We start from the raw sequence: 17,798 nt of genomic DNA on the forward strand, positions 1-17,798 counted from the left end.
ATAATAAAATGTATTAACTATTCAAAACTATTATCTGTAGGGTAAGTGTCGTGACAAATGTTTTTTAAATTCAAATTATAGGGGCCAGTAGAATGAAAAAAAAAATGGCTTTCATAAGCAGTCCAAATTTTGTTTTGTTTTTACACATTCAAAAAATAAATGCATTATTGTTTCCATGTCATTTCCACAGAAAGAGCACAAATCATTAATATCAAGAAATTTAGCAAGAGAAAGCTTAGTTGGATATTTAATAATTTTACATCATAACGGAAAATTGTCGTTAATGACGTCACTTCCTGTGCTTTTCTGCCGCCAAGTCGCGTACTTAAATTCCGCCACCACAACTCAAGAAAATGAGCGAGTTAAAAAGCATTCGGCAGTTTGTCCGTGGACAACTGCGTGAGGAAGACGATTTAAGGTAATTTAAATGTATTAAAATGCATTGCGAGACGATATGCTAGTAAAATCGCTATTTTCAATTTGGAGTTTTGAGTAAAAATGGGACACATGGGGTACGTCACAGTAACGCGAATGTATTGAAACAGTAGTGTCTGTCTACACTGCGGTAATAAGTTTTAAGACATTTTCATTCTCGAAACATTTGACCAAGGGTGTAAAAATTGCAGATTCCATGCATCGCCAAACAAAAGTGCGCCACAGTTCAGTTGCAACCGAAGGCTAATAAAACACATTAGAAATCGAGACACTTATTACGACATCTAGGTATTACGTAGCACCAGTTGTCAAGCATGGTGACGTCAATCACGTTAAGTGAATCAGTCACCAGATTTTCAGGATGTGTGGATATAAAGTCCTGTTCCGATACCTCGGAAATGTAATAAGGAGGGACCGATTTGAACAAAGCTCAACATCAAAGGCATATAATATGGTTATTAGTAGTAGTGTTTTCGTTACAGTAGTGTAAATATAAATATGCGATGTGTGTATATAAATGTGTGTGTTTACCACAGGGGTGTCAAATAAGTCCACAAAGGGCTGTAGTGGGTCCTGGTCTTTGTTCCAACAGATCCAGCACAGACAGTTCAACCAATGAGGTTTCTGCTCAAACAAACATCACCTGACTGCAATCAACTGATTACACCTGTAAGACACCAGATTGGTAAAATTGTATTCATCTCATTTGGTTGGAGTGAAATTCAGCATCCACTGCTGGCCTTTGAGACACCCCTGGTATTGCATGTCTGCCTCATAGTTCTGAGATGGTTTGTTCAATCGTGACTCCAGCCTCCCTGTGTGGAGTTTGCATGTCCTCCCCGTTGCTTCCCGGTAGGGTTAGGCATCGTTTGAAATTGAACAATTCCGGTTCTGATTAAGATTCTTTTAAGAGGCAGGATAAAAAAATAAAAAAAAAGTCAGGAAATTTGTCATTTAAAAATGTATTCCTTTATATTAATGTCTTCTCGATAATTTTTAAAAAATTATTATTATTTATGATTTTTATTATATGAACTGGCGGCACGGTGGCTGAGTGGTTAGCACGTCTGCCTCACAGTTCTGAGATCAAGGGTTCAATCCCGGGCTTCGGCCTTCCTGTGTGGAGTTTGCATGTTCTCCCCGTGCCTGCGTGGGTTTCCTCCGGGAACTCCGGTTTCCTCCCACATCCCAAAAACATGCATGGTAGGCTGATTGAACACTCTAAATTGTCCATAGGTGTGAGTGTGTGCGTGAATGGTTGTGTGTCTCCTTGTGCCCTGCGATTGGCTGGCAACCAGTTCGGGGTGTCCCCTGCCTACTGCCCGAAGTTAGCTGGGATAGGCTCCAGCACCTCCGCGACCCTCGTGAGGAATAAGCGGCATGGAAAATGAATGAATGAATGAATTATATGAACTTTAACTTTTATATAAATATCAGTCTTTGAACTTGAATGTGATGAGGTTTCTTTCCACCGGAGTGCACTTTCACAAAAATGTTTATTTTTCAAAAGCTCATGGAGAAAACATTTACACATATTCTTTTGCCATTTCGTGTACCTTGGCTATGAGCTACGACAAAGCATTAAATATAAATAATTCTATTGATTATAATTTGAAGATCTTTTAATACTGTTGATTTTAACGGAGGAGTCTACTGCTTTAAGATGGCGGCGGTTTACTAACGCCGACGAGTCCGTAGTTTCGTTCTATATGTGATATCTACCTGAGCCCGATGTAATAATAGGACTTATTCTCGTACTATTCCATCCATCCACCCATCCATCAGCTACTGCTTAATCTGAGGTCGGGTCGCCGGGGACAGCAGAGGACGGATGTAATTTATTGGTTTCCTTACCTCAGTGGTGTCCAAACTATTCCACATAGGGCCGCAGTGGGTGCTGGATTTCATTCCTACACAACAAGACGACATCTTTTCACCAATCTGGTGTCTCACAAGTGTAATCAGTTGATTGCAGTCAGGTGCTGATTTCTAGCAAAAACGTCATTGGTTAAACTCTCTGTGCTCGATTGGTAGGCACAAAAACCAGGACCCACAGTGGCCCTTGAGGACAGGTTTGAACACCATTGCCTTACCTGGTTGTGACGACGCAGCGTGTCAATTACGCAGCACTTGGCACTCTGCACTTGTATTCCATGAAGTCGGAGTTGTTTAATCATATTAGTCGTGCAGCCAACTTTGCATGATATAGTTGTGTTGCAAATGTTGCACATAGCTAACTGGTCATTTTTTTGTAAAGTTGAGGCAAGCCAAACTTTTAAACACCACCGCACCGTGTCCATGGTTATAATCAAGTTGAAATGCACAAACACTCGCTTCTCTTGGCTTCTTCGATGCTCGATGCCCAACCCTACTCTCCGGGTACTCCCACATCCCCAAAACATGCATGATAATCTGATTGAACACTCCCAAATTGACCATAGGTGTGCGTGAGTTATTGTTTCTCTATGTGCCCTGCGACTGGCTGGCAACCAGTTCAGGGTGTACCCTGCCTGCTGCCCATTGTTAGTTGGCTGTAAGCGGGTCAGAAGATGAATTAATGTATTTCTGTGTGTTTTTTTGCAATATCCTTATACCTTTCGATTACTTTAATTCATTGCCACTGACGGTTATAAATATCAAATCCAGTTCAACTGGGAAGGTTAGCATTAGGCCACACAAAAAAATGACAAATGTGTTGACACAGCTTTACGGCATACGTCACTTCCCCATTCGTCATAAAGTCTGAAGTCGATGCGAACGCTTTCGCGCTAATTCTGCAGAGATGGCAGAGCAACAAAAGCAGACGAAAAGTCCGAGGAGATGGAAAAAAGAAAAACAGGCTGCCAGGATAACGGGACACTCAAGAATAAACGATGGCTCGGCTATCACTCATTGGCAAGACCCTCCCCCCCGACCGAACTCGTCGGGGGGGGGGGGGGGGGGGGGTTATGGTGCAAAATCAAATGTTTGATATCCAACATTGTCATATTATGTTGATATATCTTCAACATGCTATCATGCTATTGTTGGATAGACAACTGGATTCATTACCTCATTACTGTGCATCCTTCACACAGCCGCTGGAAACATAAATGCCATTTAATCCATCTGCAGGTGACTGGGAGATCAGGATTTTACGACACTGTGCACTGGTCCTCATGGAAAACGCAGTCCTCCCTAAGGGAAAACTACCACTTTTGTCCACCTGCATCGCTAAAATCGACCAAAATTGAAAAGTTAACCAATGTTGTTCTAAGTAATCAATTAATCTATTGGCTAGTTAGTTCGAATAAGCGAGTAATTAGATTACAAACGTTTAATGCGTTGCAGAACAAATTTAAGGAGATGTAAAACAGAAACAAGTGTTTATGCTTGCAATGCCATTTATTTTGGCTTGCTAAGATTGCACTTTCAAAAGAGCATTACGTCCGAACACAAAATACAATACCCGAGTGCTTTTTCAAACTATTCAGAACTGCGCTTTAATTTCACAAGAGCACTAAATGCAAGTAGAAATAAATTACCTGAGCTTAACCTCATCGTACAACAAAAGAACAATTGGCTAACTTGCATATTAAAAGTCGTTAGCTTAAATGCTATAAAAGGCTAACTTTTTTTTACAATGCTCTTAACAAATCATTCAAACAAAGAAAAAAATCTCAAAACTGCTAAATATAAATATATTATGAATGCATAAACATTCGCTCAAACAAAAACCTGTGTTGGTCTTAACAGGGAGCTGCTGGATTCAGCTGTTAGACAAATGATGTCATATTCACTGTTGCCACTAGTAGGCAATGTATTGCCCCAAATCAATAAAACTATATGCAACACTTTCAAAACAAATCATTACAACGCCCCTCTAGTTAGACGAATTACCGAAGCAGCAAAATCTGATTCAAAGCTTTTTTCTAATCAAATTACAGCCCTAGTTGGCATCGAGTGATCATATTTCACTGCCACTGACAGCGATGGAGGTCTAATCCAATTTGACTCAAGTCAAAATAGATTGGATATCTATCACGGTCAATGGCAGCTAATGAGTAATGCTTAAAATAAAAAATCCGTTTTAAAAACCTGATCTCCTGGGCCCAATTTCCAATCACGTGATTGAATCGCGGACATCCCTAAATTTAAGTACGATAATTAGAAGACAACTTGTGGATTAAGCATGTCCCACTTATTGTCATTATCACATTATAATCTAATTTTTTACTGTTTGTAATTTTATTATTCTATGTGCTCATGTTATTCAGTTTGCTGACTCTGGGAATTTTAAAAAAGCGCTATTTGGCCAATGTCGGAGGTGAAGCTCTAAGTTCATCCACCAAAGGTTTACTGAAACAAGTAGTTGAACAGGAACTGATGAAAATGATGGTATGAACATATATATGTATATATATATTTGAAATCATTTATATATATTTTATATGTTTTATGTTAAAGAAAGGGAAAAAACCTGTGCTAAATTGACAGTCAAATCTTTTAATCTGCCACGTAGGAGAATAACAAAAGCGATGATGAGTCAGAGACTGAAGACTTTAAAAGCAAGAGAAAAAGAGATGTGGAAAATGAGAGTGAAGATGAGGATGCGTCCAAGCAAAAAAAGTCCCGCTGTGGAGTAATTTCTGAATCTGGTGAGTTTGTTTTCAACAATAAAAGCACCTGAATCAAAAATCAGGTGAGTCTGCCAAATAACTCAAGAGCCACGTTAACATGCAGTCAATAACCCTTTCAAAATGAGGCTTTTGGCAGTAACCCGGTTATGCAAGGACATGTAAACATGTTCAAATATGCTCTGTGTTCATAATACATTAAAAAAAAAAAAAAGACTCATTACCTAAACCTGGGTCAACCCTTTTCAAAGCAACATCTGTGGCCATCGAAAATATCCCCCTTTGATGGGAGTTTCTCCACATATTCCATTCTAAGGAATGTTGGTCTTCTGAGTACATGAAGTAGATGGTGCTGTCTAACACATGGTGAGAAACAATGGAGTGAGAAGTAAACTCAAGACTTGAAAATTGGGCCCCTATCAGTCTTTTATTGCTTTATCCCCTAAATTTAAGATTATTTATTCTTAAAAGAAAGACAAACACAATTTTATACATGCAGGATATATTGTGGAGGTTTCACTTATGTTGGGATTTTTTTCTATTGAGAGTCGGGTCTCTTTCCTATTCCCCACAAATAGTTTGGTTGGAAAATTTATTCAGCGTACAAGTAGTCCCTGGGTTTACGACTTACGTGATTTCAACTTTACGACGCTGGAGTCTCGTCCGCCATTCTGTCTCCAGTCATTTTTTCCCCCTCTTTAGTCGCGTAAACAGTACCTAGTTACCTAGTTTTTTTTTAGTTTGGATGGCAGACTTGCGGTAAGAGAGGGGATGCTGCCGACCTGAGCAGCCATGACATCCCCCTTCTCTCACCTCCCTACGCTTTCCACAGCGCCCTTTTCTCTCAGCAATGTGACTCACAATGAACCTCCAGAGTATCTTATTTTTTACTTATCTCATTAATATGACATATAATGCATGTTTTTGAAAAGGTATTTCGAAGTTTAGGCCGCGTAACCAAACAACTTCCAGTTCATGTAATATAAAGACTTTAATCTTGTAATATTAGCTCAAACATGACACAACGATGTGCAAATTCTTGTGGGGTTTTTTGTGAGGGGATGTGTTGTACTCAAGAATTATTTATTGCAGAATCGGAGGAAAGACCGGGCAGTGGAAAAGGCAGTGTGGAGAGTGCGGAGGAAGAGAATACGGACGATGAAAAGAAGAAAATGAGAAAATCACCACAAAAAGTAGAGTGTGAGAAAAACTCTGAAGATCAGAGTGACTATGAGGCTCAAAGTTGCTCCAATAAGAATGACAGCAGCTCTCAGTCGTCTGAAGAAAGTGAAAAAGGTGACTAATGAAATTCAATCATTCATCATCATAGTTCTCGATATTACTCTGTTTAATTCTGTTGTTCAATATAGAAGAAAACATCTCTGCAGAAAAGAACCCGAACCAAGATGATTCAGATTCTTCATCTCTGCCCTCTTTGAAAGATGAGCAGCAGCCCAAAAACAAAGAAAAGCAAATCAGTAAAAAGAAGAAAAACGGTCAGGATACGGAAAACACAAAATCAACCAAAAAAGGCAAAGATGACGTCACAAAAAAACAGAAGGTGAGAGTGTGTGTTACAATAATTGGATGAAAAACAAGTACCGGGTAACTGAAAAATATTGACAATGATGGTGCCTACCCCTTCGTCATGTGGCGTCCAATCATCTTTCTGATGTGAATTGAAATGAGTTTCTCTATTAGATGCCCAATCCATTTGAGCTGAGAGGGTGCACGTTCATTCTCTGTAAGCCCTTCCACTTCAAATGGCTTGGATGTCAACTCGTGATAAGCCCATTTTAAGAGTTTTAATGTACAGAAGTTTTTCTGGATCAACATGATTGGACGTCCATCATCACTATCAAGAAATTAGTATAGATTTATCTGATTAGAGATTTGTAGGCGTCGCTCTCTAGTGGTGGCCGCCATTACTGGGGTGTTAACACACCTCAGTAGCAGCTCAGCGTCAGTCATTATAAACAGTAAAGTTAGCAGCTGCTAGAGTTGCCAATAATAATTTTTCTCAAACGTGATATAGATGCATATTTGAGTGATAAAAGGACATAAAAAAAAAAAAAACAAGTATTGGCAATGTATTTCTAATACTTTTTTAAAAGTGCAAACATAAACTGAGATATGTTCAAAGATCCCACAGCAATAGCGGTTTTACAATCAGTCCCAATATAATGTGAAAATGCAACCGAAATTGACAGAACACAAAAGTATATTACAAAGAGTGAAAAGAAATTTCTATAAAGTTATCTGGTGAAAGCTCTTCTAGTTTTGGTATCGTAACGATAATGATAACGTAATGATAGTTTTTTCCGATATCTTTCAGGCCAAATTTGTTTTTTTGCTTTTCAAGGGCTAAAAAGTAACAAAATAATGCAGAAATCAATGACATTGTCAAAAGATACAAAAATACAGTATATAGGTTTTATACTCCGCAGCACTCCCGGTAAAAGTGGAAGACTAAGTACTGTAAAAAGTGCAGTACTGTAACGTGTTTGAAACTTTTTGTTAAAAAAAAAAAACAACTTTTTTTTTCGGTATCTACTGTATCGGCAGATTCTCAAAGTCAGGTGACTCTAACTCGGGGGCAAAAATATGTGATCGGGACATCACGAGTTAATAGTTGTTTAAAGTATCAAAACTGAAATGTTCTATCTGGACATCATATTTAATTGCAAAAATATAGAAAATTATTAAACGAGCTTATCACTAGTAGATGTCCAAACTACTCGAATTGGGAGGATGGTGGCAAATGAACATTCATTTGCTGCTACTCTCCCACTTCAACTGGTTTGGACTTCGAGTCACGTCAATGGCAGTCAATGAGTTAAATCAGTGTCTGACCAAGCCATGATAGCAATTACATTCAAGTCAGTATGCAATAATTTAGTATTTTTACACCTCACTAGTTATAAAATAATAATAATAAATTGAGTAGACTAGAATTCATAACTTATTTTTTTTGTTTTTGTTTTTTTTTTTTTGCAGGAAAATGACAAAACAATCATTAGACTGAAACGCTACATTTCTCTCTGTGGCGAGAGACGCAATTACAAGAGCCTCCTTGGTGACTGCCGCTCTGTCCGCTCCATGGTAGCTGTTCTAAAGAAGGAGCTGGAAGATCTTGGTGTTTGTGGTCAGTGACGTTACTTGGTAATTCCCGAGTCCTGATACGATATGATTTGTGATATAAGGCTCAGAAGAACGACTGTATTGCAATATGACAATATAACAATTAGTGCTGTCCCAAACGACCAATTTCTTCCCGATTAGTCAGCCGACTATTTTTATGATTAGTCGATTTGTAATTTTTTTTTTTTTTTTACTAATTTAATAATGAAATTTTTGTTGAAGCTTATTAATTCACAAAAAACATTTTGGAAAACCTAAACGTATAAATAAATAACATAAATAATAATTTTGATGCAGATTTTTACATTTGCAAATGAAATGAAACTCATTTCATTTCACACTGTTTTTGTTGTTTTCATGTCTATGTTCTCATTTTATTGTCACATTTTGCATCACATACTATTTTCATGACGTAAAATGACGCAATTTAAACAAAAAACAAAAAAAAGTTCACGCCACCTGTAGGTCTGTTATACTTCCTCATACCAAGTGCAAGTCAATCTTCCACCGAGCAAACAAATCTTTCCTCCCATTAGATAGAGGGCTAGCAGTTGAAAGAAATGGAATAAAGCCTGTAAACTGAGGTATAACCAGTATAAAACGCCACTCTTCCTAGATTCAGTCAGTGTCCAAATTAGGGCTCCGCGTTTCTTCACCTTCACCGAACCCCTGAGGCTTACTCATCGAACCCCAGTAGAGAACCACTGCTCTAATTTTATCATGATGAGATTAATATTTCTGGAAAAAGTTTTTTAAATTTACGTTAAATCTAGTTTTATATTACAGACTTGTCAAATTTCAACTAGGCTGTGCCAAATAAACTAAACTGGCTCTTTAAATCTTTTTTTGCAAGTATTTGGTTGAACAAAATTAGAATTTTGCATGCGATTTGATTTTTTTTTTTTTTTTTTTTTTTTTTTTTTTTTTTTTTTGAAGAGTTGCACTTTTTTTTCCTTTTTTAAATCAACTGTATTTTAAAGAAAAACGATAGAATGCTCTTTTACTATAAACCTTTGATATAGTTTTTTAAATGGATTTTTATAGTCTTGGTCGTGACTAGGTCTCAAGTTCCAAAAATCCTGCTCTTGTTGTGGTCTTTGATAGATGGCAGGTCCTGAGCCCGACACTATACATTTTCATTTCTTGAGCTGCCTTCATTCTTTCACACAGGTCAGCCATCCATTGAGAAATGTAAAAGAGTACGTCTAAAGAGGGAAAAAGCTAAGGAACTTGCTGAACTGGATGCAAGCAACATTATTGAAAGTGAAGGTAAAACTCCTAAGATTACTACAAATTGCATTAGGATGCTTTGCTCTCCCATGGGTCACTTCCTTTAGATTTTCATTCACTTCCTATTAATTTGGGTGGATTTTCGGGTCGTTTCCTTGTTGAATAATTGGCGGCGCTAAACGTAGTGTATTTTGTTCATTTACTTCTTCGCAGTGAACTGGATTGGACGTTTCGTGTCGTCTGTGGCAATGAAAGATGAGCATTGGTAGCCAGTCCTCCCAGTTTAAAAGAATTTGATGTCCCTCATATTCAATGGCAGGTGGTCAGTTAATTGTAGGTCACTTCCTTGTTAAAATTTTAACCGCAAAAACATGTCCATTCACTCCTATTAATTTTCAACTCAGACCAGCAAAAAGTATCCGTTGGTGGTTATTATTGTTGACAAAAAAAAAAAAGTCCTCAAATTGTCAAAATTTGTGTGTCATCCAAAATGTACAAGAACCTGAGGAATACCCCCCAAATAATCAGAAAACCTAAAATCAACAAAAGTCAACCAAGATCAACAGGAAGTGAACTGGTAATTCCCCCAAATCAACTGGAATTGACCTGGAAGTACCCTAAAATTAACGAGGAAGTGGCCCACAATTATCATTGCCTGCCATCCAACAAAACTAGACATCCAATTCATTTAATTTGGGAGGACTGGCTGTGAATGCTCATGTTTCAATGCAATTTACAGTGCTAGAAATCCAATCCATTTTGAATGCCAGGGGCAAATGAACATTCGTTCATTTCCACTTCCCTGTTAAAATGGATCGAACATCTAGGGTTGTGTATGGCAGCCAATTACTTAATAAGAAAGTGACCCGAAAATAATCCCAAATTAATAGAAAGTTAGCGAAATTACCAAAAATCTAAAGGATGTGACCCATAGGAGAGCAAAGCATCCCCACGTAATTTTTCGAGAACATGCATTTTCTAGTTATAGAATAATTCATATATTTGCTGGATGTTGCACACGAAACTGTTGACAATGCTTGATTCCGTCACTCAGGTCGACCTAAAAGACGAGGAGCTTTTACACAACTAAAACAAAGTGAGCCCCCGCTCGCAACATATCAGCGTTCGGTGAACTCTGACTCTGATAGCGATGAGGAAAGCAGCATACGGCGAGGACACAAAAGGACGTCTGACTGGGCCAACCTGAAGGGAATCATCAGTGATGACGCAAGCAGTGAATGAAGCGCACCTGTTCATGCAAATGTTCTGAAAAAGACTGTTCAAATTCAAATTTAGTCAGTTGTTCTATAATACAGCAGTGGTCAGAAACACTGTGCCCACAGACGGAAGGTAGTAGGCTACCCAAGGACCACATATGTGGATGAAAATGTTTATAGCTCACCATTGATGAGACATTGTAATTTCTTAAGAATTTTGTAACAATTGAAATTTGAAAAATGTGTACATTTACAGGAATAAAACGTTATATGTTGTTTAGAGCTGAGCAATGGTTACTCATTTAAATCATGCATCCGGTATAATATTGAATTTTTGGAAATGGTAATGCGCACATAATTGTTTAAATATCCTATAATATTAATGGGAGGGGCTCATTTAGTTGGTATCAAAAATGGTTAGGACTTTTTTTTTTTTTTTTAATATCGATTTCGAGTTGAAAATTTTAAACTTGTTATTTGTGTAATCTCCCCGGAACAATGGTTGTCTGACTAATCGGAATCATTTAGACGCGGACCAGTCCGTCTGAAAAATATGTCCGCCTTCTACGAGGTCAGTGGGACTACTGTATGTGTTATCGTAATCCATTTACACGCGGTTTTTCTGATTGTGGATTCGTCGTAGATCCGTGGATAGTTGAACATTTTGCACATTGAAAACAGCAAGGGAAAATTATGACTGACACCCCTTCTGACAAATGTCCTCATGCTAACTTCAGAATTTATTTCAACAGATACCATACAAATATTTTCACTCTTATTCATGTGCGGTACTGCATTATCACAAGTACCTACAACTAGTTGGTCTTTGGTTTGTAATAAAGTTCCGTTCGTACGATACCGACTTAAACTGAGTAGTCCATCGCTAGCTTGACGATTCAGTAGTAACGCCATTCGTCATTCGAGGGGCTGACAGCCCTCCCAGTCAAAGTGGTATGGCCGTCTATCGCTGTCAATGGCAATGATAGATGATCACTGAATGCCAGCCATTGGAATGGCATTGGTAAAAATGAGTTTGATAGTTAAAGCCGATACTGTTTTTTGGCTCCAAAAACCAGTTCCAACACCTGGCTGTGTGATCAGCCGGTGACGGTACTGGACCACGTTTTTTGAAAATCTACATTTTGATTTTCCTTTAAATATTAAATTACTGCATACACACTCGAATGGAAACTAATTGCTATCATGGCATGGTCAATGTCAAACACTGCACAATTCATTGACGCCAATAAACGTCCTTTCCATTTGAAGTGGGAGGTCTCGCAGCGAATAAATGAACGTTAATTCGTTGCCATTCTTCCATTTCAAATAGATTGGATCAGTGGGGTTTTTGACAGTCCTTTTTTCACTTTTCAAAATCAAACACAATCGCACCAAGTGACTTGAAATGACAACCAATAAACCAACCAACAAACAAACAAAACAAAAAAAGGGGGGGGGGGCTATAAATAAATAACACTAATTTACCACATCAAGGCCAGACCTTCAATTTGCCCCCAATCATCTGGTCAGTATGCTTAAGTTCTTGTTTATCATTTGAAATTGGTGTCCTCTTTTCCCTTTCTAAAGTCTCGCCATGTCTTCGATTTGGCTTCGAATTGTCTTTCTTGTAGTCTTAATCGAAACGTAAATCTCCATTTCACATAGCTCTTCCACCATGCACATCCACTGCTCCTCAGTTGGTTGACTTTATACCACAGTCTTGTGATTACTTTTTTACTTGCTGTCAGCAACACCTTGACAAGGTACTCAACCTTCTTTTATATTATTTCCTGAGTTAGATTCCCCAAATAAACCACCTTGAATGTTCCATATCCTATTATTTTTCCTCAAATCATTCCAAAATGTATCCCAATATTCTTTTATATTTTGGCATGAGTAGAATATATGTAAGTGTCCCACATTGTATGTCCACATGCTCTCCAGCACGGTTGTTAAGCAGATACGATTTCTTTCCTTAGCATAGGGCTTAGGAAGAACAGCACAATGTTTTTCCAATTAAATTCTCTCCAAACCTTGGAGCAAGAAAATGATTGCAATTACAAATGCTTTAGTAGTAATATCTTCATTTATTTTACTTGCAATGAAAAAAAAAAACACACACAAAGAGAGTGGGGGGGGGGGAAACATGATCATTTTCCACAAAACTCCAAAAATGGGCCGGACAAAAGTATTGGCAACCTCAGCCTTATATTTGGTAGCACCGTTAGACAAAATTACTGCAAAAAAACGCATCCGGTATCCATCAATGAGTTTCTTACAATGCTCTGCTGGAATTTTAAACCATTCTTCTTTGGCCAACTGCTCCAGGTCTCTGAGATTTGGAGGGTTCCTTCTCCAAATAGGCATTTTCAGATCTCTCCACAGGTATTCTATGGGATTCAGGTCTGGACTCATTGCTGGCCACTTTAGAAGTCTCCAGTGCTTTCTCTCAAACCATTTTCTAGTGCTAGTGTATTTTGGGTCATTGTCCTGCTGGAAGACCCGTGACCTCTGAGGCAGACCCAGCTTTCTCACACTGGGCCCTACATTATGCTGCAAAATTTGTTGGTAGTCTTCAGAATTCATAATGCTATTCACACGGTCAAGCAGTCCAGTGCCAGAGGTAGCAAAGCAACCCCAAAACATCGGGGAACCTCAGCCATGTTTGACTTTGGGGACCATGTTCTTTTCTTTGAAGACCTCGTTTTTTCCCTGTAAACCAGAGAAAATTCTTTCTAAACGTTTTTAGCTTTCTCAGTTAAGTCTTGGCAAACTCCAGCCTGGCTTTTTTTTTTGTCTATGGGTCACAAGTGGGGTCTTCCTGGGTATCCTACCATAGTCCCTTTTCATTCAGACGCCGACCAATAGTACAGGTTGACACTGTTGTACCCTCTGTCTACAGGACAGCTTGGAATTTATTTGGATTTTAGTTGAGGTTCTTTATCCAGAATTCGCACAATCTTTCGTTGAAATCTCTCGTCAATTTTTCTTTTCCATCCACATCTAGGGGGGTTAGCCACAGTGCCATGGGCTTTACACTTATTGATGTGACCGCACGGTAGACACAGGAACATTCAGGTCTTTGGAGATGGACGTGTAGCCTTGAACTTTTCCGTGCTTCCACTCAATATTGCTTGTCAAGTCCTGAGAAATTTCTTTGAGCAAGGAGAAAAGAAAGACCAATGTGGAACACACAAGGACACAGGACCGAGGTTGAGTCAACTTTAATCCATTTTAACTGGCTGCAAGTGTGATTTAGTTATTGCCACCACCTGTTATGTGCCACAGGTAAGTAATATGTGCTGTTAATTACACAAATTATAGAAGCATCAGATGATTTTTCTAAGGTTGCCAATACTTTTGTCCGACCCATTTTTGGAGTTTTGTGTGAAATGTTAATGATTTAGTTGTTTTTGTTTTTTTTAACTCTCTTTTTTGTTTTTTCATGGCAAGCAAAATCAATGAAGATATTAATACCAAAGCATTTGTAATTGCAATCATTTTCTGGGAGAAATTGAGCCTTATCTGACAGATTGCAGGGGTGCCAATACTTTTGGCCAGCACTGTACTTATATATCTTGTGTGTATGTATATATATATATATATATATATATATGATATTAGTCTTAGGTCATAGTCATATCAAAATGGGATTATCTTAGTCTATAATTGTTGACGAAAACTCAACTAATTTCGTCTAGTTTTAGTCGACGTTTACTAAAAATATGTTCATCTGTAAAATAAGTTTTTAAAAAAAAAGTAAAGTGTCCAACTATTTCAAATAAACATTGGCAGTTGAGCACATATTGTAGCGTCAACAAGGACAAGGCCAACTTCCTGATAATGCGCACACAGCAGGAAAACCGTAAATTATTTTCAATGAACTATACCCACCTGGAGGCCACGAACTGTATGTTTAAAAAAAAAAAAAAAAAAGATTGTTCGAGAGTTTAAGAGGACCCTCGCGTTTAGCATTAGCCTAATGCTAATGTGAACAGAATGCGTTGCTAATGCTATGAGATACATTTAGTGTGTGATCACTCAGCGCAGACCTTTAGAGTCTAAACTAGCAACGTTGCATAGTTTCTCTGGCCAAGATAAGAAAACACCGTGTGTGCAAGCCTTGAGAGTGGAGAGGACACTGCACTGCTGAGTGGGGGGGGGGGCATCATGTAACATGAATGACACAACCAGACACTACTAATATGCAGGCTAACTACACATAAAATGTCACGCATTGTGAACATATGACTAAAACTATGGCGCATTTTTGTCTTATTCTCGTCAGATGAAAACTTGCTTTAGGCTTGTTATGTTTTAGTCTTCCAAAACACAATTTTAGCTGGTTATTGTCTTGCCATTGTCATGATAAAAGTGTTCATTGACGAAACATTTTCGTTATTGTAATCATTGACGAAAACAACACTGGATTGGATGTCTACTAGTGACGAACTCATTTCAGTTCACAGCAGAAGGATGATTGGACGTCAATCATCTCGGGAAGAGTGACAAGCTTTTATTTTTATTTTTTTTAAGGTGCCATGCATAACTGGCCGCCATCTTGGGTAGGGCGACCACTGTTTGGAAACTAGATCTCAAAAGGTGGATATTGCACAGCATGTTATTTCTTAGTACTCCCCGATACCAAAGATGTCCTTTTAGTGCTGTATCAGTATCAGTGCGACACTAGTTAACATGAAATTCATTATGCAGTGCGGGCTACTGAAAAACAATCCTCTTTTATAGAAATGGATGATGATGCCTCAGACGATGCATTTGCTGAGCTCAAGACAAGAGAACTCCGAAGTTGGGATGTTGCTCAGATTGCTGCTGGGACTGGTCTCGCTGTTTACGCCGTCTGGGTAGGACTCCTCCAGCCAGGTTTCCGAAAAGTGCCACTGAGGTTACAGGTAAGATTAACTGTGTTGTTTACATTACAGTAATCCCTCGTTTATCACGGTTAATGGGGACCAGAACCCACCGCGATAAGTGAAAAACCGTGAAGTAGCCCCCCCCCCATTTTTTTATTTTTTTATTTTGTTTTTTGGTTGGGTGTTTAATCTGTTCATTCAAATTTAGCATTGGAAAGAGATAGTCATGGATGAAATTATTGGCGCCCCTGGAATTTTTCCAGAAAATACAGCATTTCTCGCAGAAATTAATGCAATTACAAATGTTTTCAGTATGAATGTGTTTTATTTGTTGGATGTGCATTTGAGAAACACAAAAAAAGCTGGAGAGAAAAGCCATAATGTACACAATTTTACACAAAATGCAAAAATATGGGCTGGACAAAATTCTTGGCACCCTCAACTCAATATTTGGTTGTGCATCCTTCAGAAGAAATAACAAAGCAATCACTTCCTATAACCATGAACATGTTTCGTGCACCTCTCCGATGGAGTTTAGGACCACTCTTCTTTTCCAAACTGTTCCAGGTCTCTCAGATTTGAAGGGTGCCCCCTTCCAACAGCAATTTTGAGATCTCTCCATAGTGTTCAATATGATTTAGATCCGGAGTCATCGATGGCCACCTCAGAATTCTCCAGCGCTTTGTCTCCAATCATTTGATACTATTGGAGGTATGTTTTGGGTCATTGTCCTATTGGAACACCCATGACCTCTGACGCAGACGCAGTTTTCTGCCACTACACCCTACATTCTGGCTCAAAACATTTTGATAGTCTCCATATTTCATGACTCCTTGCACACTGTCAAGGCATCCAGTGGCTGAAAAACAACCCCAAAACATTATTGGACCTCCACCATGTTTGACTATAGGCACTGTGTTCTGTTCTATGTAGGCCTCATTCTTTTTTTCTGGCACTGGGTACTGGTCTCTAACCATTTTTTGGTGCTATTTGAGGTAGAGTGTATCACAAAAGTGAGCACACCCCTCGCATGTCTGCAGGTATTTAAGTATATCTTTTCATGGGACAACACTGACAAAATGACACTTTGGCACAATGAAAAGTAGTCTGTGTGCAGCTTATATAATAGTTTATTTTCCCCTCAAAATATAGCTATTAATATCTAAAGCCCTGGCAACAAAAGTGAGTACACCCCTTAGAAACTACGTACATCCCTAAATGTCCAAATTGAGTACTGCTTGTCATTTTCCCTCCAAAATGTCATGTGACTCGTTACAGGAGTGCTGTCAGCATTGCTGCAGAGATTGAAGAGGTGGGGGGTCAGCCTATTAGTGCTCAGACCATACGCCGCACCCTACCCCGCAAACAGTTTGTTGAAGACATGTCAACAAAGCACATGGATTACTGGAACCATGCCCTATAGACCCTACTCACCAACGTCACAGAATGACGTGTCGCTGTATCCGGCCGCCATATTGTCCGTCATTGCTTATCCGTATTCTCAATGGTTTCAATTTGTCGTGCAATTTATAGTGCAATTTATGAAAGCCCCGGTGCTTTCAGACGCTGTAAACTCATTGGATGCATTGCATAAAAGGCGTTATGTGGAAAATCTCCGGTCTATCCATTCGCCAGATCCATATTTGATGCCTAAATGGATATTTTTCGACCCGCTGTCTTCGCCCTCTCTGCCTGACATCTGCTACCCTGCTATCTACAACTATCTTGTCCACACAAAATCAGCCTATTCTCACGAAAGGTTGAAAAACTTTAAGAGCAGCACTCTAAGCACCATTACCCCGTGTGACCCTTTACTTCCAATTTTCTAAAATGGCGACAATCAATAAAAAAAAAAGTTGACTGCGATGGCCGACGCTTCAAGGATAGGTGGATATTGGACTATTTCTTCAATAAAACACGCAACAACTGTGTCCGCCTCATTTGCAAAGAGACAGTCGCTGTTTTCAAAGAGTTCGATGTGACGCATAATGCTATTACCGAACAAGACACGCTGACATGTACGACAACATTACAGCGAAGATACGCAGCGAGAAATTATAGCAACTTGAAGCTAGTTTAATTTCACAGCAGCAGTATTTCGCAAGAGCTCGAGTGTCGAAAGAGAACGCCACAAAGACGAGACTGTTGAAATTATGAATTAAAAAATATAATAAAGCAAATGTAACTAGGGCTGCAGCTATCGAATATTTTAGTAATCGACTGAAAATTCTATCGATTAATCGAGTAATCGGATAAAACAAATATATTTTTAGGTGAAGAGCAATTAT

General features: G+C 38.7%; 2 protein-coding genes across 7 annotated transcripts in view; both read left to right on the forward strand.

Moving 5' to 3' along the window:
- The first annotated feature begins 288 nt into the window (after positions 1-288).
- Positions 289-10,841, forward strand: hirip3 (HIRA interacting protein 3). The gene is made up of 8 exons (XM_057817391.1): positions 289-418; positions 4,692-4,812; positions 4,937-5,072; positions 6,144-6,347; positions 6,422-6,612; positions 8,049-8,196; positions 9,363-9,461; positions 10,477-10,841. The coding sequence occupies exons 1-8, from the start codon at positions 354-356 to the stop codon at positions 10,662-10,664; spliced, it is 1,152 nt and encodes a 383-aa protein (XP_057673374.1). The 5' UTR covers positions 289-353; the 3' UTR covers positions 10,665-10,841.
- Positions 10,842-11,056: 215 nt separating this feature from the next.
- Positions 11,057-17,798, forward strand: part of antkmt (adenine nucleotide translocase lysine methyltransferase) — a 20,072-nt gene continuing 13,330 nt past the window's right edge. For 2 of the 6 annotated variants that reach the window (XM_057817398.1, XM_057817393.1), the window contains exons 1-2: positions 11,057-11,210; positions 15,386-15,549. In XM_057817398.1, the coding sequence (XP_057673381.1) occupies positions 15,388-15,549 (162 nt within the window). In that variant the 5' untranslated portion in view covers positions 11,057-11,210; positions 15,386-15,387. Of the gene's footprint in view, positions 11,226-12,120; positions 12,403-15,175; positions 15,242-15,385; positions 15,550-17,798 lie in introns of those variants that run through there. The other 4 variants (XM_057817394.1, XM_057817397.1, XM_057817396.1 and 1 more) reach the window with 4 other exon arrangements.

The sequence above is a fragment of the Corythoichthys intestinalis genome, chromosome 16 (assembly GCF_030265065.1).
Source record: "Corythoichthys intestinalis isolate RoL2023-P3 chromosome 16, ASM3026506v1, whole genome shotgun sequence".
NCBI lineage: Eukaryota > Metazoa > Chordata > Actinopteri > Syngnathiformes > Syngnathidae > Corythoichthys > Corythoichthys intestinalis.

What these genes read in the sequence shown, in the direction of transcription:
- hirip3 (XM_057817391.1), top strand. Translation starts at nt 354, where the DNA reads ATGAGCGAGTTAAAAAGCATTCGGCAGTTTGTCCGTGGACAACTGCGT. An exon ending in AGGAACTGATGAAAATGATG is followed by an intron (nt 4,813 to 4,936) that starts GTATGAACATAT and finishes TCTGCCACGTAG; the next exon opens with GAGAATAACAAAAGCGATGA. An exon ending in CAACATTATTGAAAGTGAAG is followed by an intron (nt 9,462 to 10,476) that starts GTAAAACTCCTA and finishes TCCGTCACTCAG; the next exon opens with GTCGACCTAAAAGACGAGGA.